Source organism: Cyprinus carpio, chromosome A13, assembly GCF_018340385.1.
Source record: "Cyprinus carpio isolate SPL01 chromosome A13, ASM1834038v1, whole genome shotgun sequence".
Classification (NCBI taxonomy): domain Eukaryota; kingdom Metazoa; phylum Chordata; class Actinopteri; order Cypriniformes; family Cyprinidae; genus Cyprinus; species Cyprinus carpio.
Window position 1 is genome coordinate 4,952,037 of NC_056584.1, and position 27,049 is coordinate 4,979,085.

The window sequence follows — 27,049 nt, forward strand, 5'->3', positions numbered from 1 at the left end:
ATTTAAGAGGTGTCCAATTAAAAAACAAAATGTGTCTACAAATGTCTCATAAATTTGGATTTTAATGGTTAGGTTATGTTTGATGTACTAGATGACCATTTTATAGTTTATTTCAGGATTATTATAATTATTTGGGCAAGCTGTACCTAGTCAAAATAAGTTTAGATGAAACAAAACATTAATATATTATTATGGATTAAATGTAAACTCTGCAGTAGAATTATTCTTGTTGAAAACCTGATATAAATTTAGAAATGGTCCACATTTAAACCAGTTCTATTATTAAGATAATATCTTCCCTTATTCAAGTAATGCAAAACAGTCCTCATAATAATTTCTCTGTACATGGGAACAAAGAAACAGCAGAACACACACACACACACACAACACACACACACAATTATTCTTGTTATTATTATATTATTATAACTTATTTTATTAAGTAAAAAGACCCAAAGAGTAAATGTTAGTAGTCAATGATAGTTTAGTAATTGTATCTATATATAATGGTATCTACATGGTACTCAAATGTACTTCTAAAGAGTGCAGTGGTACAACCAGAGTGCATGTCCAAAAACAGGGTAATATGCAAATGGAAATGAAATGAACACACATTGAACTTTTGTGAAAATAGCAGAGTAAGTTATGACGCCTTATGGACTAGATGTCAACGTGAATTTAGGAACTAAAAATCATAGACTTTTCAGTTCAAACAATGCACAAAGACCAAAACACTTCATGAAACTGATTATGTTGACTTGTGTACCCAAAAATCTATAGAAAATATGATTATAATTAAATATTAGTTGGAGGGGCAGAATTCACCAAAAATTATTCTTATTCAGGCTTTTGAAACAAAAACAAGCATTTGTATAATTTTGAATGTAGTTGTATTATTTGTAGGCTATAATAGGGTTTTTAACTCCAAACTCTAAAGCTATTGTAGTTATATATAAAGGAAGACATAAAGCACATCAATACTGTGGAAAACTAAAAATAAATAAATACAAAGTTCAAATGATAAGAGCTTGCTTGCGTTTTTTGACCCGCACAAACAGGCTGAGCCGTGCTCGTGCGCGTGCGCGTGCGCGGCGGGGAAGCGGTCAGCTGACAGTGAGAGCAGCAGAAGCCTCGTGACACACGCGGGCGAGTCACTGCAGCATAAACACCGCTAACCTCCAGCAGCCAGGTTCACAACACGACTCTAGAGAGCTGTTTGCCGAAGTCATGATGCTCCTCACGCTGCTTTTCATCTCCACGGGTAATATATGCTGTTTTTGACCTCCGCATTATTTGTGGTGCTTTCGTGTTTGATAAACATGTCATGTAGATTACTGACTGGCCCGGTTAAATACACCGCCTAACATAGTATTTATTCTATTCTCTTTTTTAATAGAATAAACTTCTACATTCATAGTGATGATAATAATATTTCCCAGATTTGTTGATTAGCCGTCTGTCGCGTGATGACGTGCTAACAGGCTAAGTTAAGTGCTTTTAAACAACAGCGCACATAATAAGTCACTTACGACGTTTTTTTTTTAAACGTTTTCTTTAAAATGCTTTATTTTGAGCTGTCTTTCACCCGGTATGTTGTATACAACACATGAATGTGTTTGTTGCGCAGATATTTTTGACTGGTCTAAACTGACTGAAGTCTATTTTAATAATTTTCTGCCGATTCTGTTGTATGAAACCGAAGGGTTAATTGATCATTTTAATTTTTAATGCAACGTTATTTCTTAAACTCAAATTTAATTCGGATTGAATACGAATCGTTTCTGCATCTCCTTTTTACGTAACGTTCATCTCGTGCTTGATCGATTTCGGTGATTTCATCAACTTTATCTCTTTCTCTGATATAGGTGTCTGAATCAGTTCAGAGTTCGTTTGCATAATGCATTGCAGATGGCTGTATTCTAACTCCTAAAGGTTTTTTTTTTTATTATTATTATTTTATTATTTTATTTTTTTTGTGCTGGCGTCTGATTGAATTGCGTCATTTGTATCCAAGTTACTTAGCCTTTCAAAGTAGCATCTCCTTTCACTTCCAGGGATAAGATCCTTTGCTACTTGTGTAGTTTCCACATCCTCTTTTTTTGTTCCTTTTTAGTATTTGCCATTACAGTCACAATTTCACTTCATCTTTTTATCACAAAGATTGTTATTTTTGCAGAAAGTTCTGCTCATAAAAGCATTGAGGCGGTCTTTCATACTGTGGTCTATGTGAGGTTCAGAGCCTCTGAATTGTGAAAAAAATGGTTTATTAAAACCCGTATCTCAACCACAGAATGTCTCACTTCTCATTGACATGCAGTTTTTTATTTTCTTCAGTAATTGCAGAAGGGAAAGTTGGACACTGTACTAGGTTTGGCCTATTGGCCGATCAGATCTGGTTCATGACTCTATAATAAAGTTTAGTGCAGTGATTGTTAAGAGTTATTTAAAGTATGTGATATATATTTTTTTTTTTGCTCTGGACTTATTACTGGACTCTCTTCCACATTTTAGGGAGTCTGTGATCACACTGACAAGAACTTTAATGTGAGGTCAAGTGTTTTTGTTAACTGAATCATGTACTTGTCACTTTTTAGCTTATTGCAGTTCATGTAAACGAACCAGTGTAATTTAAAAACAGTCATTCTCAGTTAATGAGCTCAAACCTCATGCACTCTTATAAGAGAATGAGAAAAATGTTGTTTAGAGTAGTTGCTGCATTACTTTGCATGCTATGTTCACTACCCATCCTCATGTTGAGTTCCCTGTTTTTATATAGCAGTCATTGTTCTTGAAGGCTCTTGTTCTCCTCTTGTATTTAGCAGAAGTAAGTGTATTAGTCACTCATGAGACGGTTTTGATCCTGCAAACCATAAAGAAATGACCCAGATTTACAGCGAGTTCTGGGCCACAGGTTTATTGCACAGAGCTTTCCTATAATCCTTAGCATCTGCACTTTGTTTCTCACTTTATGCTTTTATTTTGGTAGTTTCTGATTTGGTTTTGACACTTAATATGGATTAATATCGAGTGGCAAAGCAGAAGTGAAACCCTGGTGCTTTAACAAAAGGTTGTGTTTTCATTGGTAGCGGACTGCTTTTGTGTTAAGAGTTTAGGCCTTTAGGGCTGTTTTCAAGTTTAGTTATGGCACAGTTTAGTCATGGATCGTGTGATGTTGATTCATTGATGGTAAAATCACTTATGAGTGAGTAATAATTCATCACAGTAAAATTCAGTGTCAGTCAGCTGGGTTTTGTGTCGACTTGTCTTTTGTACAGTCAGCTGTGGAGGCTGATGCTGAGCTGGTGGAAACAGACACTGGATCATAAGACTGCTCAAGCTTGTAGTTTTTGTAAGCGCATATGTCATATGTCAGATGATATTGCCTGCAAATTAGGAGTAATTCTAGAAAAATGTCCAAAACTGCCATCCAGTTTATGAAAATAGTCTCTTATTATCAGCTCTCTAGGTAACAACTCTGCAGGCACAAATTATGATCCTGTTCATTTCATGGGGATTTTTAAAGAATTTAAGCATTGTACTTGGTGGAAACTATTAACCGGCTCTCAATCTTTAGGTACTTTCCACGCACACTTGCCCTGTCAGGTTCTCTCTCTCGCTTTGCACTGCCATCTAAATAGTCTCAGTGACAGTCTAAAGTACTTTATTTGTGTTTTGGCAGCTATGATGATTTGCTTCTCAGATGTAACTTTTGGTTAGAATTCAATGGGGAACTTGTAACATCATTTATCATGTGTTTACTACAGTGGTTGTAGGTTTTGGTCACGAATCACACAAAAGACATTTGAGTAACCCGTTACTGGTCAACTGGTTGTAGTATGTGGAAAATTTAAAGAAGGTGATTGTTGTTGAGTAGGTGCTGCTTCCTTTTTCAGTGGCTATAATACAATATAATAAATGTGTAATTGCTGACTTGACGAGGACATCACGTGTCTGTGTGATCATTGTGGCAGTTCTATACATATCTAATGTATTTCCTCTTGTTTCTTGCTAGCTGTGGCAAGTCCCCTGCTGGGTACGGAGCAGTGTGCTCGCGGTCCCCCCTACTGGTGCCAGAACGTCAAGACCGCTTCCCTTTGTGGTGCCGTCCAGCACTGCCAACAGAGTGTGTGGAGCAAGCCTCAGATGGTGCGCTGAACTGATTCTCAGAAGTGCTTTTGTATGCCAGTGTATAATTCATGAGCTCTAAGTGTATAAAACCTCGTTTCTTGCAGAAATCTGTGCCATGTGATCTGTGCAAAGAGGTGTTAGTGGTGGTGGAGCAGCTTTTGAAGGACAATGCCACAGAGGTATGCTAACATGATGATAGCGCTGGAGATTTGAGTACTGTTTATGCGAGGTCAAAGTCTAAATTCTTGTGCTGAATCTAGAGCGAACTCCTTGGATACATGGAGAAGGCCTGTCAGCTGATCCCTGATGAGGGCATGGCTGACCAGTGCAAGGAGATTGTGGACAACTATTTCCCCGTTCTCATGGACATCATCCAAGGAGAGCTGGTGAGCTGGATACTTCCTTCCCTTCCCTTTTAACTAAATGAGTAACACAGTTCCCCTTTTAGTTGGTGGTAGTTTGTGATTGAGGGTTTGGAAACAGTGTTGAACACCCACCATGTACCAAACACAAGCTCTGGAGCAGGAAGGCAAACATGCTGTTCCAAACTTAATGAACAATTTACTAGTGCTGGGCGGTATACTGGTTTACACCGAAAACCGGTGTATATTTTCGTTACGATATTAATTTTTAATATACTGCCATACCGATGTATTTAATTACTCAACGTTCGGAACGTTATGCTGCGAAGAAAATGCTTAAAAAAAACGTGATATATTGATATTAAATAACTGTACAAATAAACAATTTATAATGTTTCCAATCCAAAATTGATATTAAATAACTGTACATATATGTATGTTTTTTTTTTTAACTTATTTGCACAAAGAAGTCATCATAACTCCCTAGTGTATTGAGCACTGAGATTTTTTTCCTTAAAGGGTTAGTTCACCCAAAAATGAAAATTTTGTCATTAATCACTTATACCCCCATGTCGTTCCAAACCCGTAAAAGCTCTGTTCATCTTCGGAACACAATTTAAGATATTTTGGATGAAAACCTAGAGGCTTGAGACTGTCCCATAGACTGCCAAATAAATAACAGTGTCAAGGTCCATAAAAGGTATGAAAGTCTTCATCAGAATACTCCATCTATATATACTCTATATATGGAGTATATATACTCCATCTGCCATCAGACGTGCAATCTGGGTTATATGAAGTGACAGGAACACTTTTTGTAAGCAAAGAAAACAAAAATAACAACTTTATTCAATAATTCCTTTGTCAGCGGTCTCCTCTGTCTCTCTCTATATCCCCGTATGCTTGACACAGAGGTTTTATTGACACAGAGGAGACCGCTGACATGAGGTTTTCTTCTTAAAAGCAAAGCTAAATACACGTAGAAACAGAGCATCTTTGTGGCGTGGAGGACACAGAAGAGCATACGCAGCACGGTCATCTGGAGTGATATGAATGTATTTGCTGATGCTGCTAATTAATAAAAAAAAATCAAAAGCCAAATAATGGCCATGGCATTGTATTGTTCAGCCACTATGTTAAACTCTATGGAGTGTAACAGTAGAGAGTATTCATTACTTCAGCAAGAAGTTTGTAAAAGGCACAAATCAGTGACATTTAAACTGCGGGTGAAGAATTGATCAAACCACCAATTAAAAACTGAAACTAAACGCATTCATTTTCATGTCTCCAAAACTAACTCATGAGCTGCTTTTAAAAATTATTTAGGTTCAATTATAATGTTGATTGAGCCTCTCTGCAGATAGGTCTGTTTTTAAGTGGCGGGGCGCATTCAAGACTTACAAATAAACGCTCACTGCTATGATTGGCTAAATAAAATAACAGATGTCTATATTAAGTTTGTATCAAAAGGTCTGTAACAGACAATGCAATTGTGATAAAAGCCCGTTCACTCACGTATCAAAAGGTCTGGAACAGATAATGCAATTGGGGTAAAAGCCCGTTCACTCACACTCCTGTTGCAACATTACTGTTGGATCCACTCTAGTCAGACTCAGCACTGCAACATCTTTTACTTTCAGTCTTTCTGAAAAGCCTGCATCATACGGTCTTGTTTAAAAATGAATCTGTAGCAAAGTTAAGCAAAAAACTTATGTGATCTGGAGCTCTTTGCTAATTTTACCCTGTGTTTACACCGGAGGCAAGTAGCGCAACACGACTATAGACAACAGAACCCATTATAATCATCTATTCTGTCTAAACTAGATGGGGCACGGATTGACACAACAAATCCCTGACAGTAAACTGATGTCCCGCTGTATTTCTTACATACAAGCATTCCCGCTGCTTCTGACCTGAAAGAGAAACTGATTCTCGACATGATGCAGCAGCGCTTGCGTCTGATCTAGATATGTTAGGATCACAAGGAAGGCAATATAAAGACTGTTGCAGGACACATTGTCTTGTAATCTTGTATTGTCATCCGTATGGTTCTGTTGGAGTAATCCTGTATTAACCCCTCTTTCCCATCTCTCTAGTGTTTCCTACTACAGGCGTGTATCAGTGGGCGGAGCTAAAGAGGCAGTGATGTATAAGCAGGCGTTGATCTCCTCCTGTGGAGGCGGTGCTTATCCACACTATTACATCATAAAGTGGCACATTCCAAAACGAGTCGTTTTCTGAGCTTGGTTTCAATAACACTTGTTTTTAAACCAATGGAAAAAGTTTTGAGTTTTGAAATTTGCAGGATGTTTTTTTGGTACACTGACCTGTTATATGGCAAAAGAGTTCATGACACTGATCTATAATATAGAACTGGATTGCTCATTATTGTGCCGAATTCTTCACCCCTGCCAGACATATTGGTAAATCCCTAGTGTGCGTAAACGTTCTATTGAATTAATAGGAAATTGTATGATTTTAATGAGAAAACATGACATAACAAGTCAGCGTTTTTAAATCTGAAGTATCCCAGTACATTATTACAATGCAAACACCCCTAGGCATGTAAACGGTCATTTTTTAAATGTCGGGAATTTCCCCTACTTATTAAAAAGCTATGTTCATTACAGTAGCGAACATCATGAACATGATAAACATCAGACGGACACGATCTCAGCATATAAAACAAACCACAAAGTGCTCATTCTGAAATCTGAAGAAAGATGTTATGCTTTGTATACCTTTTATTTGCCTTGTACAGTTATTCATTGTTTATATAATTTAGTTATAGTGTTTTTATTCGTTAATCAGCGCTAAGTGCAAATGTTTCAACAATGATTTCATTAACAGCATTCATTTTGAAGCAGGTAATGATTCAAACGGTTGTTAAAATAATTATTAATTCAGCATACAATATTTTACATGTAAACGGTAACGTTACTGCTAGTAAAAATATTTGCGCGATCTCGGAGAGTCTCAAATAGATGTTGCTCAATCATGACATTAAAAATATACACATCATAATTTATTCAGAGAAATAACTTTACACTATACACAGTATGGATTAAAAGACATTTAAAGGCTTTATTTCCAAGATAGTAAGTTAAGCTTTTCAGTTCAGTATACAGCAATATTAACAGATGCTATTGCATTATTCACTCTAATATATTCAAATCCATTTCTGATACTAATACGTTCATGTTTAATAATTCCTGAATAATTATGTTCATAAAGAAATAGGCTATATTTTGTGTTGGATCGTTACCTATGTCATCAGTGCGCAGCAGACACACTAAACCACATAAACGGTTTTAAATATATCGCTTATACTGCCCCAAACGACCGTAAACACTGCAGATAACATCTGAAGTAAACATTAATTTACATACACATAACATAAAAACTAGTCCTGTTTGACTGATTCGCTTCAAATCGGGTGATTTTAGGACAGCGGTTTGAATGTGACTCAATGGTGCTCTCTGCCGGTAGGGATTAGTATGATGGCAGATCGAACACTTCCGGTGGCTTCACTGCCTGCTGGCAGTTTAGAACGCGATGAGCGATCCAGTCATATATAGATCAGTGGTTCATGACCCCTTTAAAGCTTTAGTCTGACTAGTGCTGCTTAGATGGTTCGCTATCCACAAAGCAGCCTTTGTGTAATTGGCTCTTCCTTCCCATAGAGCCTCATCTGTCTTTCAAAGCATGTCACAGTCTTCTTTAAGGAACTAAAGCAGTGTATTCAGCTGTAGATCCTATTTGTGTTAATATCATGCTTTACAATGCTTCTGTGTTCGCTTCATCTCGCAGGACGACCCTGGTGTGGTGTGCGGTGCTCTTGGCCTGTGTGTGTCCCAGCAGGCAGCTCTGGCTAAAGCTCAGCTCATGTCCAATGAGATCCCTCCAGTGGACCTGAACCAGCGTGTCAACCCCTTCCTGATCAACATCCCTCAGCTGCTCTACCCCCAAGAGAAAACCAAGGAGACCCCCAAACAGGTAAAGCTGTCTCACACCTGTATGTTTCAATGAAGAAATCCATGGAGACGCCAAATGTTCAACTTGATGAACGTTATTATAGTGTCACCAATTACATTCGTGTTGCTGATTAAAACATGCACAATTAATCTCATCCTGTATGTTTATTAACTGATTGGTGTTCTCTTCTGTCCGCAGACGGATGGAGATGTGTGCCAGGACTGTGTTACGTTAATTTCGGACACTCAGGAGGAAGCCAAAGCCAATTCCTCATTTATCAACACTCTACTCGCTCGGGTGGAGAGCCAGTGTGATCTTCTGGGACCTGGCTTGTCTGATACGGTGAGAACATGAGAGACTGGTGCTCAAAGTAGACATGCCGTGCTTTGGTGTGCATTGCATGTGTGGGACATTTTTGGTGGTCTTATCTCTCATTTCTCATTTCACAGTGCAAGCAGTACATCAGCCAGTACGGACCACTGGTCTTTATACAGCTTATGTCTATGGTAAGTGATTTTGAGGCTTTCTTAAATGTCTTTTCATTTGTGCCAGCATTTCATCCGTTTCATTCATCCATCCTCCATTACCAGAATGGTTGCTTATGTTCCCCTCCTCGTGGCACAACAAAGTTTTAAAAGGGTCATATGAGGAATCAAAATTTTAATGTACTGTACCATATTGTGTTGTATAACTTTCAGAACTCACCTTCCTCCATAGAAAAAAAAAAGAGAAAGAAAAGGTGATTTTTACACTTGTGAGCTTGGGAATGATGCTCATATAAAGACCCAGAAATGTGGTCTGCCCACTCACCGAGGAGGAAGTAGAGTACACATGGCTATCCTTTAGTTCTGGTATTTTGGAATAAAAGTGAAAACTGAGAGAGGATGAGGTGGTTAAAAACTATTGGGTTTGTGTTCAAGTCCACAACTAAAGATGCAGCTCAGCACTGTCTCTCATTTGACATGCACAGAGGAGATTTGTGTTAAAGACAGAGGCGAAACAATCCTGTTCAGAGGGTCAACGAGAGGGTGGGACTGCTGCATAAATGACTAACATTTATAAGTGGACCTCAGGGGAAAAACATTAAAATATGACCCCTTTAATATGGAGAGCTTGTTGCAAATTTTGTCAGTCAAGTGAACAAAGCTGCTTTTGTTCCCTTTCCTGTTAAGCTGCCTGTCTTCCAGCTTAAAGGGATAGTTCTCCCAAAAATGAATATGTCATTAATTCCTCACCCTCATATCATTTCAAACCCGCACGACCTTCGTTCATCTTTGAAACACAAATTAAGATATTTTTGATGAAATCCGAGAGCTGATGCTGCATAGACGGTTTGAAACGGCATGAGGGTGAGGAATTAATAGCCGCGTTTCCACTGTCGGGCTTAAAGCGGGCATGCTAGTGCGTGCCAGGGCCAGTCGCGTTTCCACTTCCAGGGCTTGATCGTGCCTCGTCGGGGCTTCCTCGGGGCCAACGGCCAGGGTTTTTTGGCCCGACGAAAACCTTGGGCCAAAGCGGGCCAGCTGGGGCTAGAGGAGTGGTTATGAACAAAGGCGGACTTTCTCTGCGTCTGGAGAGCGTCAGCGCCGCGGATCATTTCATAAAGTTAACAGCTATAACAGCAGCATTAAGCACTTTTTAAAATAAGTTGAGCTCAAAACTCACTTTCAGTCAGCAGCGAGTGTTTGAAATAACTCGATCCGATCCGATGTGGATTATAATCACCATACGAGGCAGAAATATTTATAAGCGATGCAAAAGAATATGCACGCTAGGTATTAACATTACCATAATAAACATGGTAACTTATTGTGACCGCTTAAAGAAATAAGACGTCAGCGTCTTAATATCACAATCATGTAGTAACATATTTTATCTGTCATAAGTCTCGTCTTGAGTTTAGCTCTGCATAGCCCATGTCATAAAAATATAATAATGTTTTTGTTCGGGAGCTTTTATAAAAATAGAGAAATTATAATTCTTTCTAAATGTGACATATGTGACTACAAATAAACAGAAACAGTCTCAACTGAATAAGCAGGCTATTTTCGTAACGCTTCAGTGTTAAAAATAAATAAATAAAATAGAAATACATTTATTTCTGTGACAAATTTTCAAGCCTGATAAATTAATTCATTATGCTCAATGTAGGCTATCACTTATTATAGTAAAACATCGATGCTTTTTAATTTAAATATTTAACAAAGCATGCAAACAAAAGGCCGCTGTTATCGTGTTCGTTTTGTGATCGCGCATGTTACAGTGACTTGTTTCTCATTAGTTTTCTGATAACTTCTCTTTGTTGGTGAAATAATTGGATTGCATGACGTTGTTTCTGAGAGTCGTGTAAAGGGCGGGTTTTAGTGAAGCGCAGCGGAGCTTCTGGCCCGACTGTGGAAACGCAGCGCTATTTTGGCCTCGTGCTACAGGCCCGAGGCTATTAGCCCCGCCCGGCCCGTTTTAAGCCCTGGCTCACACTGGACCGACAGTGGAAAAGCGGCTAATGGCAGAATTTAGATTTTTTGGGTGAGCTATCTCTTTAATCCACAACTCTAGTCACTTGTTGTCTCTTTTGTTTTAAAAAAATCTTTTATTCCCACCTTCATTGTCTCTCTTTATCCCTCTCCTCCTGTGGTTTTGTTTGCTCTGGTCTTCAGGAGCAGGTAGGTTTCTCTGAGCTGCTAGTCGCATTCTAGCTTGTCTTTTAATCAGTCTGTCATGTGGCTAATCACCTGTGCTGGTTTCTAATCTAACACCAACCGCTGCTAATCTGTGCTGTTGTTAGACTAGCCACTCACCCACTTTACAATAGCCTTAACCCTGAGGTTTTCATGTTTATGTGTAGATGTAGAACTAGACTGATCATCCTTTATTATCATATGGGTTACATTTAACAACAAAAAAAACAAACAACAACAAAAAAAATAAACATTTTTTTTTTGTTTTTAAGAAAGCATGGTTAAACCTGCTGTCCCATAATCCACAAACTCTTGTTTTAAGAAAGCATGGTTAAACCTGCTGTCCCATAAACCCCAAACTCTTGGTTCTTACTGGTGAAAATGGCTGAGAGTTAGTTTACTCAGCTCACTCAACTTCCAAGAACACACAAAATCCTGGAGTAACCTGGAAATAGATGCTAAGAAGCATACCATACTAAAATAGCGAGATGGTATATGAATACCTGAATACCATTCAGTAGCAAGTAAAAAAAAAAAACTTTTTGTGTTCTCTTGCTGCTCTCACAGACCAAAACCATTTAGTGTGACCGATGTGTTTGTGCTGTACACAAAGTACTCTTGAGCTGGATCTTTCTTAAGCAAATTTTGTGGGTCAAAAGACTCACTTTATGGGTTTTAATCAGTCTATAATTGACTCCCTCCTAAAGTATTTTAGGTTTGTGTCCAAGTACTAAAAGAATACTTCAGGAACCGATTAATCGTTATTTGGATTGGAACAAAGTCTTTAACTGTCATCCCTACTCGAGAGCTAACATTCAAACACATTTGCATTTGAACATGTGGTTGTTATAAAGTGTTGAATTGGATAAGTTGGTCCATTCATCGGCTCATACTTGCACGTCTTGTGCTTGCATGCATGGCTGCCGTCAGACTGTCAGGGGGATATGGGATACTGTGGGCATGAGGTGGAGCAGCATCATGGGTAATCAGTTAGTCATACAATGGATGCTGCATGACGTCATCCAGGAGGATGGTGCATAATTGTATTAGTCAGTGCATGTCAGAAATTCTACTCATCCTGTCTTTCTTGTGTGTTACTGAATGTGTCCTCCAATCCCTCTGTAGCAAGCCAAGGACATCTGCTCTCGTGCTGGATTCTGCCCCGCTCAGAAAAAGTCTGTGCACATGGAGAAGCTGATGCCTGCCAAATCAATCCCTGCTGTCAAGACGTTCCCTGCAACCAAACTTGAAACACCTGTCAAAGCCAAGCCTGCAAAGGTACAATAGCATGAAAGCAAGAAAATTGACTTTTTTCTTTTTCTCCACTGACCTGTTAGATAACATCAATTTAAAACATGTTTAATCGAGCATTTACTCATCTTTTAATCTAAATCAATAAAATTGACTCTTTTTTTTTTTTTTTTTTTTCTTTTTTCCACTGACCTGTTAGATAACATCAGGAAGTTACTTATCTTTCAGCCTCTGTTTTGACAATGTAAATTAATTGAATGACTCCAAACTGTTGTCAGCTGTTATGGGCTGTAAATAGTATTCACATTCAAATTAAACTCGAGTTGAGAAGGTGTGTAAAAATGCAGGATGTTTCCATCATGCATGTGTGTCTGTTTCGATAGAATCTGGTGCAAATACGCAACAGTCCTCCGTGTGCCCTCTGTGAGTTTGTGATGAAGAAAGTTGAGGAAATGATTAAGGATCACACATCTGAGGTATGAAGCCACATGTAAAATAACCGATTCTCCATTGATTGTCAGTGTTAAAAAACCTTAAGGACCAGTAGAATCAGTAGAAATATGTGCAGATTTTCATAAATGATTAGATATTAAGATTGATTGAAGCTGGCGAGACAAACATAGCAGCAGGTGGAACTGAAGGAATAAGGCCTTCTTCATTCAGAGAAGAGAAAGCAGATTAATATGATAATAGGATGGTGCATACATCCCGTTGTTTCTAATCAACAAACAATAGCCTGTTAATGGTGTGCCGACACTGTTGTGGTTTTTTAGGAACAGATTGTGCAGGCTGTGGAGAAAGTCTGCGACTTTTTACCCTCCACACTCACGGCTCAGTGCAAGGACCTGATTGAGACCTACGGCAAGGCCATCATTGACCTGCTCGTGCAGGAGGCCGATCCCAAAACCATCTGCTCTCTCCTCGGACTCTGCAATGGGGTCAGCTATGTCTGTAAGTGCTGATAAAACATTTGTTTTCAGTATAATGTTCCATTTGTTTCTCTTTTTTTAGATGTGAGAGATTCATTTTATTGCTTTATTCTTGCAGCTGTAATGGACAAGCAGCGATTTGAGGCGGGTGACTTCTGTGACGTGTGTAAGATGGCAGTGCGTTATGTGGACGGGATCCTAGAGCAGAACGCCACACAGGCAGAGATCGAGGACGCTGTGATGAAGGTCTGCAACTTCTTGCCTGAAGCTGTCAGAGATGAGGTAGGTCACGCTTACAGTAAACAGTGTGAGATTTGGATTTGCTATGAAATTTGGGTTGCATAATTGTGCATTTAGGAACAAAAACATGCATTAGCCATTTTCATAATCAAACCGCAATAATGCAGAGGAAAAAATAAAAACCCATGACTGTATGTAAATGCTCATGATGCATCATGATATCGAATCGTGAACCAGTGACAATTCACGCCCCTAATAGGTGTGTGCGCTCTTCTTCCTGCAGTGTCACCAGCTCATTGAGCAGTATGAGCCTCTGCTGGTACAGCTGCTGCTCCAGACCCTCGACCCGGACTTTGTCTGCATGGTAAGATTTACCCTGCACTCTCCAGCTCAAATCATGTGATCAGTGAGCCCTGACTGTGTTTGTTGGGGGTTTTCGTGTGTACAGAAGCTGGGAGCATGTCCCGAGGCAGTGCAGAGGCTGCTGGGATTGGACCAGTGCAGCTGGGGGCCAGCATACTGGTGTAAGAACGTGGAGACCGCTTCTCGCTGTAACGTGAGTATTGCTTGTAACTTTTTATGTTTTGAGTGTAAAATGCTGTCTTGCACATCAAAAACAGGCTGTGATGTAAATGAAGCTTCTGTGTTTGTGTGTTGCAGGCCTTGGACCACTGCAGGCGTCACGTGTGGAGCTAAAGGACGAGCAGAGCGTTCCACAACAATCTTAAGGAAACTAAAGGAGAATTGCTGTAGAGCTGCTTTTCTGTTTTGAAATCAATACTTGGGTTTTCTTTTAAAAATTGATATTTGAAATCGAACTGTCACAGCTAATTAAACAGCCTTGTTTTGAGGGAAAGAAAGCTTTTACTGAAAGGTAAAATGTATCATGTATTTTGAGGGGGCAGGGGTTTGGAGAGAGATGAATGGCATGTATGGGAAATGCACTGAAACTGAATTTTTTTTGCTATTTTGCTGACTTTTCTTAAAATGAATGTTCTTTTAGTTGTTTCTTCATATGATTATAGCATGAGTCTATATGGAAATATATTGTGCCTTTATCAGAAAAGGGGGTCTGAACAATGAAGATGAAATGCTTTGGATGCTCTAATATCCCTGCCTCCCTCTTTAACTGTGCAAATGCACCTGCAAGGCCAGTGATTTAAATCTGATAAAAGTTTTTAATGGGTGACACTTTTGGTCCTACTCGAAGTCAATTCTCTAACTCATTGTGTGTCTGTTAATGAGCTGAAGGGGAAGTGATTGTTGACATTCCTCATTTAACCCCACTAACTGTTGCCCCTCACTGATTGATCTGTCACTGCTTCCTAAATGTCAGATTTTATCCTTGTGCTTGACACTGTTCAGACTGAGGCTTTTGTTTTTTTAGTTTTTTTTTAAAATGAAAATAAAACCAACTTCAACCCTATTCTCTGTGATTTTGAAACCCTTTTTTTTGTCAGTAGATCAGCTCCGGAAATTAAAAAACCACTTGATTTGTCTGTTATTATTTGTAAAGTGTATAAACTTAAGCACGAAACTAATTTTTAAATGTCTTTCTGGTAATGTAAGCTGGACTTTTCCAATCATTTAGTCTGTTTAAAAACCCACCTTTCTTAAAGGGGTCATATGACGTTGCTAAAAAAAAATGTGTATTTGGTGTAATGGTTCAAAAAAACGTTATTTTCCACATACTGTACCTACTGTACATACTGTCTCCTTTTGAAACCCGTCGATTTTTACAAAGCTCATCGTTCTGAAAAGCGAAGTGTGTTCTGATTGTGCGTTCTTTATCCAGTTCGTTGTGATTTGCTGAATACCTCAAGCGTGTGTCGGAAATGTTACGCCCCTCACCATAGTGATGCGTGTCCCCGTACGACGAAACAAAACCAATTACAAAAGAGGCATTTGTTGCATTCAGTGAGAACATAATTACTGATTATAATGACTTATACTGTCTTTTTACGCATTGTTTCATTGCGCCGTGTAAACATAACCATGTCTGCATTTGTGATCGGAGAAACAACAAACAAGCGCTACTCTACACTGCTTAAAACTCGTGTTTGAATCATCAGTGGCAAATTCTTTAATTTAAACATACAGACTGTGAGTCAGCATTTATCAGAACATTGGCATTGTAGGCTACTCTCACAAGAAACAGTCCTTGTCCTCCGTAAAATGTGCTGCACACATCTGAATATTTGGTTTGAACTGTTCTGGAACAGTGTTGTAAATATAGCTTAACCACTGATTTCTAGTTGTGCCCTCTTTTTGGAAGCCCAAACAAAGTAGTTTTGCTTTTACAATGAAACAGCGTCTCCACGACATGGTGCCGGCGCAACAACGAGAATAAGTTACGCCTTCTTTCTTAGCGTGACCATTTGGGTGACATTATGCAAATCTTCCCACACAGTGACATAGACATGTGGAGGCGTGTTAGAACTAAGCGTTTTAGGAGCGCGTGGACGAGTCTTAACTTTTATTAAAAAAAATCTCTCTTTGGGTTTGAGACTTTAGTCTTTGCAACTTTAGGGATCTTATCTATTCACAAACAGCTTGTAACACTCCAAAGAGAAAGGAAAACTTGAAACTGCAGGTGCAGTCTGTTAAGGTGTTGTTGGTACCCTTTGCGCTGTGAAATTTCTAAGTCTGCTCATTTCAGTAGGAACACTTAGGATTGGGAGTTTTGTGTAACAGTGGAAAATTTTGTTAGTGTTCAAGTTGGTTGCCTGAATTTGCCACGTTTAAGAAAATGGATGCAGATCTCAGTTTTCTGCATTATAACCTCCATGTCTCGACGTATAAAACCTTAACAGTTCTTCAATTTAAAAAGTTATTTTTAAGTGTATTGTTATTGTATTTTAATTACTCATGTTGGGGTGAAAAGTGTGTTTTACTTTATGTCAATAGTAAGATTTACTCATTTTACCACTTTGGCAATAGATACAAGACATAATGCAATTTGGCTTTAAGGGAGTTTGCCAAACCAGTCAAAATAAAAGCACATGTGAGACATAAAATCTTTTTCGCTTAACTTTTATATACATTTAACCATTCACAAAGCCACAGGTAGTTTTGGAGGTAGCAGGTTTGAAGAGTCTGAGGTAGCGAGTTGTGGATCCTGTGTGTGACTGACACATTTCACTGTACATGTGTGATTTCCTGATTTCAGGGTTCAAAAAAAAAAAAAAAGTGAGACTGATTACACAACCAGTGTCATTCTTTCACTTCCAGCGATTAATCCGACACAGCTGCACATACGCAAGAATCAGACACACGCACATAATGCCTGTCAGAGCGACCTGGTTCTGCCAAAAGCCCCAAGTGCTGTGGTCGATCTCTTGATGATCCAGGTACACGTCACCTCTCAAACTGCTGGTGAGAGAGAGAGTTTGCAGTTGAGACACATTCCTCACTTCATCTAGACCAAGGGAGGGGAACGTTGATCCGAGTTTGAGTGAGTCTTACCTGGTGTAGTTACTGATAAAGACTTGACCTTTTAGTTCATTGATGGCAAGTGCCTGAAGAGAGAAACTTTGGTTGGATTACTGCTGAAATGCAAACATAAAGACTGTCTTGATTGGATTGGAATGTGTTTAATGCGCTTACATTGTAGCCATATCGGAATATACTGGCCCACTTCAGCCAGGACATCCAGCTCAGCATTGAATTCAAGTTAACTAGGAAACCTCCAAACACCTGGGAAGACACAGGACAGGAAAACCTGTGAGATTAAATCATAATATGGCCCAAAAATACACATGACCTTTATCTCATTAATGGGATAGCTCACCCAAAAATGAGAATTCTGTCATTAATTCCTCACCCTCATGTCGTTCCTAACCAGCAACACTTTCATTCATTTTCCAAACACAAATTAAGATATTTCTGATGAAATCCGAGAGCTTTCTGACTCTGAGAAGACAGCAAGGCAACTGTCACGTTCAAGGCCCAGAAAGGTAGTAAGGACATCGTTAAAATAGTACATGTGACATCAGTGGTTCAACCGTAATGACATGAAGCTACTGTCTTTTCTTAGTCAAAAAGCTATTGGATTTCATCAGAAATATCTTAATTTGTGTGCTAAAGATTAACGAAGGTCTTACGGGTTTGGAACGACATACAGAATTTTCATTTTTGGGTGAACTATGCCTTTAATTGGTCTTTACCTCATACAACTAGAATCTGCGTTTGAAGCGTTTATTTCTGAACCTGGCATGTCTCCATTAGTTTGGTTTGTTTAGGCATATACAACTGTGCATTAAAATAATCAGAAGTTTTAAAATAAAGATTTTTTTTATAATCTATCATTTTGGAATATTTTGAAATGTCCAAAACATCGAACCGAACCAATTAGAAAAACCAAACAATCTACATGTCTGTAAATCTCTTCTGTTCGGCTAAACTCACCATCATGAAGACATAAGGCATTGCGATGAGGATGTTAGCCATGGCGAAGGAGCCCACGCTGGCACTGACCAGGAAGGCCAAGCTCACCGCTGACAGACTGACCATACTCATGGTCAAACAGTACAGGAAGAAGGCCTCCACGTCAGGCTTCAGACCTGAGATGAAGCGCATTAAAACAGTGTAATGTTATAGGTATAGCAAAGGGCTGTAAACTCTTATTAGTTTGATTTAGGTTCATGTGTGTCATTTGTGATGTGCTGCCACTTAATCTTCTGCATTCTGGCCACTTTTGTCAATATGGACAGTTCCGAAATGGCAACACCCAGTTACCCTTGTTTACTTTTCCTTACATTACTCCACTAATAAAGTAACAGTGAAATTATTTCATTCGCCAGCTTGGATGTGTTCGCTGATCTGGTCACAGTGCACTATGGGATTGTCTTTGTGGAGGAGGATACATACAATGCCTCCTAAAATATTCCCCAAGAAGGTATTTTAGAAGATAGTGAGACTTCTCACCCATCATGAAGTACGGGATGGCAGAAAAGATGAAGACGGGGAGGATGCGGTTTGGTATGAGGTCAGCAAACACTTTGGACAGGAAGTAGACAGAGGTGCGGTAGAAACCACTTGAGTTCTCATGGCTGCAGGTGAGAGGAACGTGATGATGGTCTTTGTCTAATTGGAATAATAGTTTGGAAAGCTAACTTTTAGATGTCGACTCACATGAAGAGCACTCTCTCGCTGATGAAGAGCTCCACCGCAGACAGATTGCCAAACACCATGTTAATGACCAGAAAAAAGAAAGCTCCCGTTCTGAAGAGAGACAACAAATACATTTCACAATAACTGCTAGAAGTTAAACACAGGTGCAATAGGTACAATCCTTACGTGCATAAAAATAAATTATTATATATATATATATTGTTTATTTATTAACCCAATAAAGTATATATATATATATATATATATATATATATATATATATATATATGCATTGTCTTGCATGAAAATCACAGGCTGATTGGGAGATGCTTGCAGGGAAGGTACTGCATGTTGCTGAAGGAGGTTCTGATAAACATTTGCATTCATGTCACTGTATAAGAGGCCCAGCTTCTGCTGCAGAAAATATCCCCCAAACTATGACACTTCCTCCTCCTCCACCTTTCACTGACTTCTTTACGGCTTCAGTCTTTCCTCAGTTTGACGCAGAACTAAATGTGTCCCATCAGACCCAAATAAATGAAACTTGCTCTCATCACTAAAGTGAACAACATGCTCCTCAGCAAAGGTGAGCCTAGCCTTTTGATTCTTTCTGCTGATGAGAGGCTTGGTCACTGCAGAGTGTGCTTTCAGTCCGACTTCTTTAAACATGCAGAGAAATACCACCACCATTTTCAAAAATAAACCCCATAGAAATTCCAGCTGCAGTGTTGAACTGATTCTACATTGAGAGTGTCTGCATTATCTTGTCTTCTCATGCATTTGTCTTACGTGGACGACCGGCCTTTTTGGAATACTTGAATGAATTAGTGTTATTGTAAACCTGCAATATTGTAGAAATCAGAAATTTAGTATCAGGCCATTTTGGCAAGAATTGTGATTCCTTTGGTGCAAAGAAGGAAGCTGATGATCAATGGACTTTCCAGCAGGCCAGCCATCCCAAAGTATACATACATCTACTTATGCGTGGTTCAGGGATCAGACATAGGATGTACTTAAGTGGCCTGTTCAGTCTTCAGACTCTCATTGAAAATATTTGGTTGAATTTGAAGAAAGCAGTGGCAACGTGAAAGCCAAAGACCGTCAGTGACCTGAAAGCTTTTTCAGGCGAGGAATGGACCATTCATCAGGCTTTTACCTGGTTCATTTTCTGACCTTTATTTTCCATTTCCATTCCTTAATTTCCACACCATGTATTTAAACTGTAAATTGTGGCAGAAAGGTCATTTTGGACTCGATGTGGTAGCAGGTGCTCACCTGTTCTGAAGGGCCTCTGGTAAAGTGTGTGGGATCTGGTAGTAGATTAGACCCACTAAAATACCGAAGAAAATGTTGAGGAAGAGTTGGGCGTAGGATGTCTGAGGATTCCTCAAGATGTTTCTTACGGTGCGGCCACTCACCAGCATGAGCTGCAACATAGACACAGAATCATCACCCACGTACAGAAGTCATCTATTGATTTTATTCCTGGTTATCTACCTATTGCTTCTACATACCTGGTAATAGAAAGGTGTGGCGTAACTGACCCTGTCACCTTTAGTGACCTCAGGGTCAAGCCCATCTGAAATCTGATTGAGTCTGTCTTTTACTGAGAGGAAATAAGGGGACTGTCTGTAAATGACAGCCAGAGGGTTCTCATTCTCTTCCATCTCCTCACTGCTGCTACACTTCTCTAAAAACACACCAAACACAGATGGTTAGCTGATCACGGAGTAGTCTAAAAACGTAGTTAGCAAACTACAAGAAATGTCCATGTAAAGTACCAACAGCACTGCTCAGAATGATATATTCAGATAAAAATATAAAAAGGTGGCGAATACGAAAAATATTCGGCACCTGATTTATTGTTGTGTATTTGAGGAAGGATGGTTCCGTTTGTGACATCCAGGAAGAAGTCTGCCGGGTTGTTGAATGGCTCGCACTTGTAACCTATGACACATTGACACAAGTCTGAGAATCACAGTACACATGCGGTGATGAGCGAATCACTGCGGATTTGCATTTGAATTAAGTATGTCTGTCAGTACCCAAGTCCTCAAAGTAGGTGATGGCTTTGTTGGCGGCCCCTGCGTAGATGATTTCTCCTTTATTCATGAGTGTGAGGTGGTCAAACTGGCTGAAGATGGAGTAGCGCGGCTGGTGAATGGAGAAGATCACAGTCTTACCCTTTTTGGAGAGCCTGAGTAACAAAACAACAAATGATCAACATATCAATCTCTGCATTTCTCATGATCAAAACAGACAAAAACAGGTTGTTTGTGACAGGGCTTTACATTTGAAGTGGAATGTGGTTTCTACTGACAGCTACAGTAAAAAAAAACATGTCAAATGTTGTGCAATTTTCTGGGGGTTCAAATACAATTTTAACTCATCTGTTACATGCGGTCATTTACCACACATTGTTATTTTGACTCATCTCTCAGTTTGAAGCACAGTAACACATGTACAGTAATGCACTCTCGATGGATGGCAATGGGAAGAATTCACTGGAGGGCTTCAAAGTAGAAATATGAAGCTTGCACGTTTTTTAAAAAAGCACTTCATACAGTGTTTTAAAAGAATGAACCCCAGTGCACTTTACACTTCTGTGAAAAAGGGTAAGTATTCTACAAACGGCTTATTATTATTGTCTCAGCATATTAACATTATAAGCCTGTGAATATATGATACACACATTTCTAAGGCCTCTTATTTATCAGCATGATCAAAACTTTCTCCTACATGCCTTTTGTTGTCAGAATGATACTCTTTAACAAGTAAAAGGCCTTTTAGTATAATTCTAAAAATGCATTTCAGGTCATTGTTCATATGTCTATTGATTTCTAATATGATACACCAGGCTTTTCAGAAATGTTTATTTGTCGCTCAATAATCATTGTACTGTGTTGCATTATATGTTTTAATCATAAAACATTTAAGCATTTAAATATCATCTTACTAAGACATTATTGGGAAATATATATTGACAACTGATGTTTATATGCATTTTATGTAAGTAGACTGCTGTTATAATGATCTTACTGATTTACATTACAGGCTATCTGAATTTCACTTTTTGGCCAAATAAATATTAAGCAACTGCATCAAATTGCATATTTTTGCTCAGCCTGAATAAAATTTAGGTGATTTTTTTTTTCTCCTCAGAAATGAGCTCCATATTCTCCAATATCATACTACATGAGCCATCATAGCCTAATGTATCAAATATGAGATTGTCTAAATAATCAATATTTTTTTTTTTTTTTTTTTTTTACAGGGTTTAGAGATTAGTATTTACAGGGTTAAGATTAAGGAGCAAGTGTTTTTTTTTTGAGACTTCATTGTTCACAGGAAGTGCAGTAGGTGTATCTGATAAGAGAGCGTGTGGTACTTCTGCAGCAGTTCCATGATGGAGTTGGCAGTGTTGGCGTCCAGGCCTGTGGTGGGCTCATCCAGGAACATGAGGGAGGGGGACGTGATGAGCTCCATCCCGATGCTACACCTCTTCTTCTCTCCACCAGAAATACCACGCAAAAACATGGTCCCGATCTGAGAGAGAACAAGGCCATATCAAGTCCTGTCAGTGTGAAATAACACAGTCCTACTGTCACACTGTATATACTGACAGAGCGCCCAACCCTACTGTTGTTGTTTTGGAAATAGTTTTTGTGTGACTAAAGAACACGTGACCTTGACCCAGTTCGTTCACACACACACACACACACACACACACACACACACACACACACACACACACACACACACACACACACACACACACACACACACACACACACACACACACACACAGAGTCTCAAGTGGGGATGTTTTGTACATACCGATACAACAAATAATTTATAACATTCCTCCTCACAGGGCTGAAGTGTATTACCTTAGTATCTGCGCAGTCTTTCAGGCCGAGCTCCTGGATGACGGAGTCAACCCTCATCTTCTTGTCAGCTGAGGAATACTCTTTGCGTGACAAGCGAAGGTTGGCAGAGAATGCTAAGTTCTCTCTTACGGTCAGAGTTCCCATCAGAACGTCATTCTGAAAGACAAAAGAAAGGAAACGATGCATGATTTCATCATATTCATTTCCAATTATATAGCAATTCTCTTACAATTACTACTATGTAAGATAAAACTATACATGGGGTCAGTAAGATTGTTTTTGTTTAAAGAAATATTAATTGTATTCAGCCTGGATGTATTAAATTGTCCAAAAGTGACAGTAAAGACATTCATAATGTTACAAATAAATGCTGTTGGTCTTAAATAAATGTTGAATTTTCCATTCGTCACAGTATCTACAAAAATATGAAGCAGCACAACTGTTTTCAACATTGATAATAATAATAAAAGTTTCTTTAGCAGCAAATCAGCATATCAGAATCATCAATAAATTACAATTTTACACACAATACAATAGCAAATAAAAATTCAGCTTTGCATCACAGCAATAAATTACATTTTAACATATATTCAATTAGAAAACAGTTTTTTGAAATTGTAATAATAGTTCACAATATTATTGCTTTAGCTGTAATTTTGACCAAATAAATGCAGGCTTGATGAGCATTAGAGAGTTCTTTCAAAAATATTTTAAAAAAATCGAACCGCACCTTTGAACAGCAGTCTATATATCAGTTTTTTTGTAATATGTCTTTTAGAAGGCCCACCTGAACTACATAGGCAGAGCAGAGTCTGAGGTCAGAGGTCACAGTGGTGTTGTCAACTAGAACTTGGCCTGATTTTAGGCCCTTAGGATCTTTCCGTCCTGCAATGACATCCAGAAGCCTGAAGACAGACACACTGTAATTAATGCCATGTATTGTAAATGCTACTTATTTAAAAGGTAGGTTTTCAAAAGAAAAAAAAAAAACTGTAAAAGTGATAATGCACCCAAAAACAAAAAATCTGCCATGATTTATTCACCCTTATGTTGAATGACTTTCTTTTGCGGAATACAAAAGAAGGCGTTTGGAAGAACGCTAGGCACCAGACAACTTTGGGCCCCATTGACTTCCGCTGTAGTCAAACAGTCTTGAAACAACAAGAGGGTGAGTAAATGATGAAAGAATTTCATTTTAGTGTGAACTATCCAATTAAGAGATAACTGAAAGTGCATGAATCAAACATCTGCAAACAGACAAAGCTAACTATTCTAACAAACTTTCTTTTTTTTTTCAATTTATTTTTTCAGTGACTAACAAAGATAACAATCTTTGTCAAATTAAAGAGCTTGAAACGTGCTTGTGACGTCGTTCTTTAAAAAGAATTTCAAGAATTGCTTTGATATTTGCAGCGAATACAATGATATTTTAGTGTAACAGAAATAAATGGACATGCGCTTACGATGTTTTTCCACTTCCAGTCGGGCCCATAATAGCATTCATCCCAGGGTTCATGATACCACTGCAACAGATGAAAAACATCACTTTCTGGACTGCTTTCAACTAGACATGCATCACTGATTCTTCTTCATACACTGCAGATAGTAACTATGCAAGAAAATACCTATTAACACGGAATTAAAAACTGTTATTCATTAACAGTGTGTGGCAAGTATGGGTTTTTCACTATCTAGAGAGCAGAATGGCTGATATGATGCGGAGTTGTTCAGATCCCCATTCTTCCCTTGCAGGCTAAAGCCCTGTGACTATTGTCCTTTTACTGCACCCTGCAAATACAGATGGGCAGGCCAGCACATGTCAGATCTAAGCTGACTCATTTCATTAATTGGGGGCTATTTTCTTGTGTGGTGTAGAGGTATTTAATCAATTGCTGTAAAACAATCTAAAGCTACACTACCATTCAAAGGTTTATGCTTAAAGAATGAGCATGTGTGTTCAAAAAAGTGTTCAAGTTACCTGACATCTTTGAGGATGTCCTTTTCAACCCACTCCCTACTAAACATCCCTAATCGTTCTCTGATGTGGTAGCGGAGATGATGGAAGGTGAGCGTGGGGCCTGGGGCCTGGAAACATGGTATTGACTCCTCCATGTCTGTGGACGGCTGCTCCTTCACAACCAGCTCATCCAGCATGATGCCTTCCTCTGTCTGCCGGAGATGCACACAGATTTAAACAAACAACCCGACAACATTATTGTTATTTGCACCCATAAACGATAAATATGAGGCTAGTATTTTTTAAACACAGCGTCATTTTCCCCATTGCATTGAAAGTGAACAGTAACACACTGTTTTTATACAGTCTATGGCAATACAGAGCTTTTCAAATGTCAAATAATTATCTACAGTAAATGATTACTGAAGGAGAAAGTGTTCAAAGCAGTAAATTATTTACCACACTTACTACAACGCATGATAATGCTGATGATGCATTTCTGTTATGTTTGTCAGATGCACAGCAAACGTATAATTACATCTTTTTTTCTAATAGGTTGTTCTTGTTTGTACCTCTTTAAATTATATGCGTATGTATGTATATGTTGCTGTTTTTTATGTTTATGCTTATTTATGTTGTATTTACATAAAAAGGTCACTAAGGGCCAACCAACGTGTTCTTGTCACTTTGGCCATCATTAATAATATCTTATTTCATTTTTTTACACAATGACAAGAACACGGTCAGGATACCCAGCGTGATGGAAATAAAGAGCCGCTGTTCAGCGAGCATTAGCGCAAGTAACGTAAAGGGTTTTCATTTCTTCAACCACCTTTTGGAAGATTTCAGTATTTTTTTATCAGAGTGATATAATGTTTTAAATTTAGACAAACTAACTGACAGCACAGAACATATATTAAATCCATTGGCAATACTTACTGATGCTTGTGCTGTTGTTATCCTACAAAAATGATGTCACTTCCTGGTGTATGAACCTGGCTTGTGTTAACATATGGCACCGCAGTAAAGATTGTGGGGTGGGAAACCGACAAGCAGCTTTTATTTAAAATAAGTTTAATTGTTTAGTATGTTTACATGTGTCTACATTACTGTTCAGATACGCATCACCGCTACTAAACAACAACGCGAAACCGACAGAAAGTCAGTTCTTTTCAGAGAATCATCATACAGAGCTAATTCTGGAGTCCGAATCTCGAACGAATGAATCTGACGAGTCGGTTCTATTCAGAGAATCATCATACAGCGCGAACACTGGAGTCCGAATCCCTAACGAATGAATCTGACGAATCGGTTCTTTTCAGAGAATCATCATACAGCGCGAACACTGGAGTCCGAATCTCGAACGAATGAATCTGACGAGTCGGTTCTTTTCAGAGAATCATCATACAGCGCGAACACTGGAGTCCGAATCCCTAACGAATGAATCTGACGAGTCGGTTCTTTTCAGAGAATCATCATACAGCGCGAACACTGGAGTCCGAATCTCGAACGAATGAATCTGATGAATCGGTTCTTCTTAGTAAATCAAACCATGGGGCGCAGTCAATAAGGAAAATGACTCCAGAACAAAATGACTCTCAAGAGCCGGTTATTTTTAGTAAATCAAAAAAGCATATATCATTAGTTGTTCGTAAAAAAAAAACCCGACATTTAACATCAGTTACAGACTTCCTGAATTGCGCAGCTATAAATTAAAGAGCAGAAAAGGAACTACGAAATATTACTGATGTCAGTCTGGCTGTGGCTTGATTTTAGGTTGGTTTAACTTTACTGGCAAGTCAACCTTGCCGTTATATGATGTAAAAAGTAAACGGACAGTCTGTTTTTCGAGAGAGTTATATGAGTTTATCTAAACAAACAGGAATAACAAAACTGGTCATGTTCTTGTTCACTAAAAGAGTATCGACATGTGTTCCGTTCCGGTGTCCGCAGATAAAAAGCCAGCATACCTTTTACTAGAAGAAAATGTCCCATGATTTATGTAAATTATAATTATGTTGTTCGTAACTAATAACTAATAGTCATAAACTCGTCACCTAGTTAAATTCGCAAATCGTGTAGGGCGAAGGACACTACAAATACAACTAACGACAAAACATAATCCACGGCATTTTTCCATTTGTTTAGTCGCTAAGCACTTTCTCTTCTCTCATAGACGGTCGTTTTGATATTAAAACAAGTATTAAAGTAATGTGTGTTTACATACCATGTTTTTGAGGAGATCCTTAACTCACACCTCCAAGAGCATCACAAAGAGCTGGGTAGTAACGGATTACATGTAATCTGGATTACGTAATCAGATTCCAAAACTCAAGAACTTGTAATTAGAGTAAACTACTTTTTAAAATACTCTTAATCAGACTACAGTTACTTTTTTATGGAATACATGATTACATATTATTTACACAATGGTAATAAGTTGTTTACAAATCATTGATTCTCCTAAACTTCCTTATTTTTAACGTTTATATTTTTTCATAATAAACCTGCCGTTTATATACGTTCA

The 27,049-nt window shown here is 38.6% G+C and overlaps 2 protein-coding genes across 6 annotated transcripts; one reads left to right on the forward strand and one right to left on the reverse strand.

Moving 5' to 3' along the window:
* Positions 1–1,101: 1,101 nt before the first annotated feature.
* On the forward strand, positions 1,102–14,989 carry LOC109062217 (prosaposin-like). 2 transcript variants are annotated; one of them, XM_019079298.2, is made up of 15 exons: positions 1,102–1,261; positions 4,013–4,146; positions 4,233–4,307; positions 4,389–4,514; positions 8,301–8,486; positions 8,664–8,807; positions 8,915–8,971; positions 11,123–11,128; positions 12,269–12,421; positions 12,778–12,870; positions 13,168–13,345; positions 13,442–13,605; positions 13,847–13,927; positions 14,012–14,119; positions 14,224–14,989. In XM_019079298.2, exons 1-15 carry the CDS (start codon positions 1,228–1,230, stop codon positions 14,257–14,259), a joined length of 1,575 nt encoding a protein of 524 aa, XP_018934843.1. In that variant the 5' UTR covers positions 1,102–1,227; the 3' UTR covers positions 14,260–14,989. The 2 variants fall into 2 exon arrangements, with proteins under 2 accessions (XP_018934843.1, XP_018934844.1); XM_019079299.2 differs by lacking the exon at positions 11,123–11,128.
* A 1,591-nt stretch (positions 14,990–16,580) lies between these two features.
* On the reverse strand, positions 16,581–26,762 carry LOC109062168 (broad substrate specificity ATP-binding cassette transporter ABCG2-like). Of its 4 annotated transcripts, none has more exons than XM_042768432.1 (16): positions 26,750–26,762; positions 24,544–24,734; positions 24,029–24,088; positions 23,353–23,470; positions 22,566–22,721; positions 22,064–22,221; positions 20,721–20,872; positions 20,530–20,622; positions 20,190–20,365; positions 19,951–20,102; positions 18,697–18,786; positions 18,490–18,614; positions 17,971–18,125; positions 17,170–17,259; positions 17,029–17,081; positions 16,581–16,932 (listed from the first exon to the last, which is right to left on the reverse strand). In XM_042768432.1, exons 1-16 carry the CDS (start codon positions 26,750–26,752, stop codon positions 16,785–16,787), a joined length of 1,920 nt encoding a protein of 639 aa, XP_042624366.1. In that variant the 5' UTR covers positions 26,753–26,762; the 3' UTR covers positions 16,581–16,784. The 4 variants fall into 4 exon arrangements, with proteins under 4 accessions (XP_042624366.1, XP_042624365.1, XP_042624367.1 ...); XM_042768431.1 differs by having other exon boundaries at positions 16,581–16,935; XM_042768433.1 differs by lacking the exon at positions 26,750–26,762 and adding an exon at positions 25,462–25,794 and having other exon boundaries at positions 16,581–16,935; positions 24,544–24,737.
* Positions 26,763–27,049: the final 287 nt, after the last annotated feature.

Coding starts and splice junctions, on each gene's coding strand:
- LOC109062217 (XM_019079298.2), top strand. CDS start 1,228: ATGATGCTCCTCACGCTGCTTTTCATCTCCACGG. Junction 8,487..8,663: donor CCAAGGAGACCCCCAAACAG/GTAAAGCTGTCT, acceptor TTCTGTCCGCAG/ACGGATGGAGATGTGTGCCA. Junction 13,346..13,441: donor CAATGGGGTCAGCTATGTCT/GTAAGTGCTGAT, acceptor TTATTCTTGCAG/CTGTAATGGACAAGCAGCGA.
- LOC109062168 (XM_042768431.1), bottom strand. Junction 20,366..20,529: donor AATACACAACAATAAATCAG/GTGCCGAATATT, acceptor GTGTGTTTTTAG/AGAAGTGTAGCAGCAGTGAG. Junction 17,082..17,169: donor TATTCCGATATGGCTACAAT/GTAAGCGCATTA, acceptor TTCTCTCTTCAG/GCACTTGCCATCAATGAACT.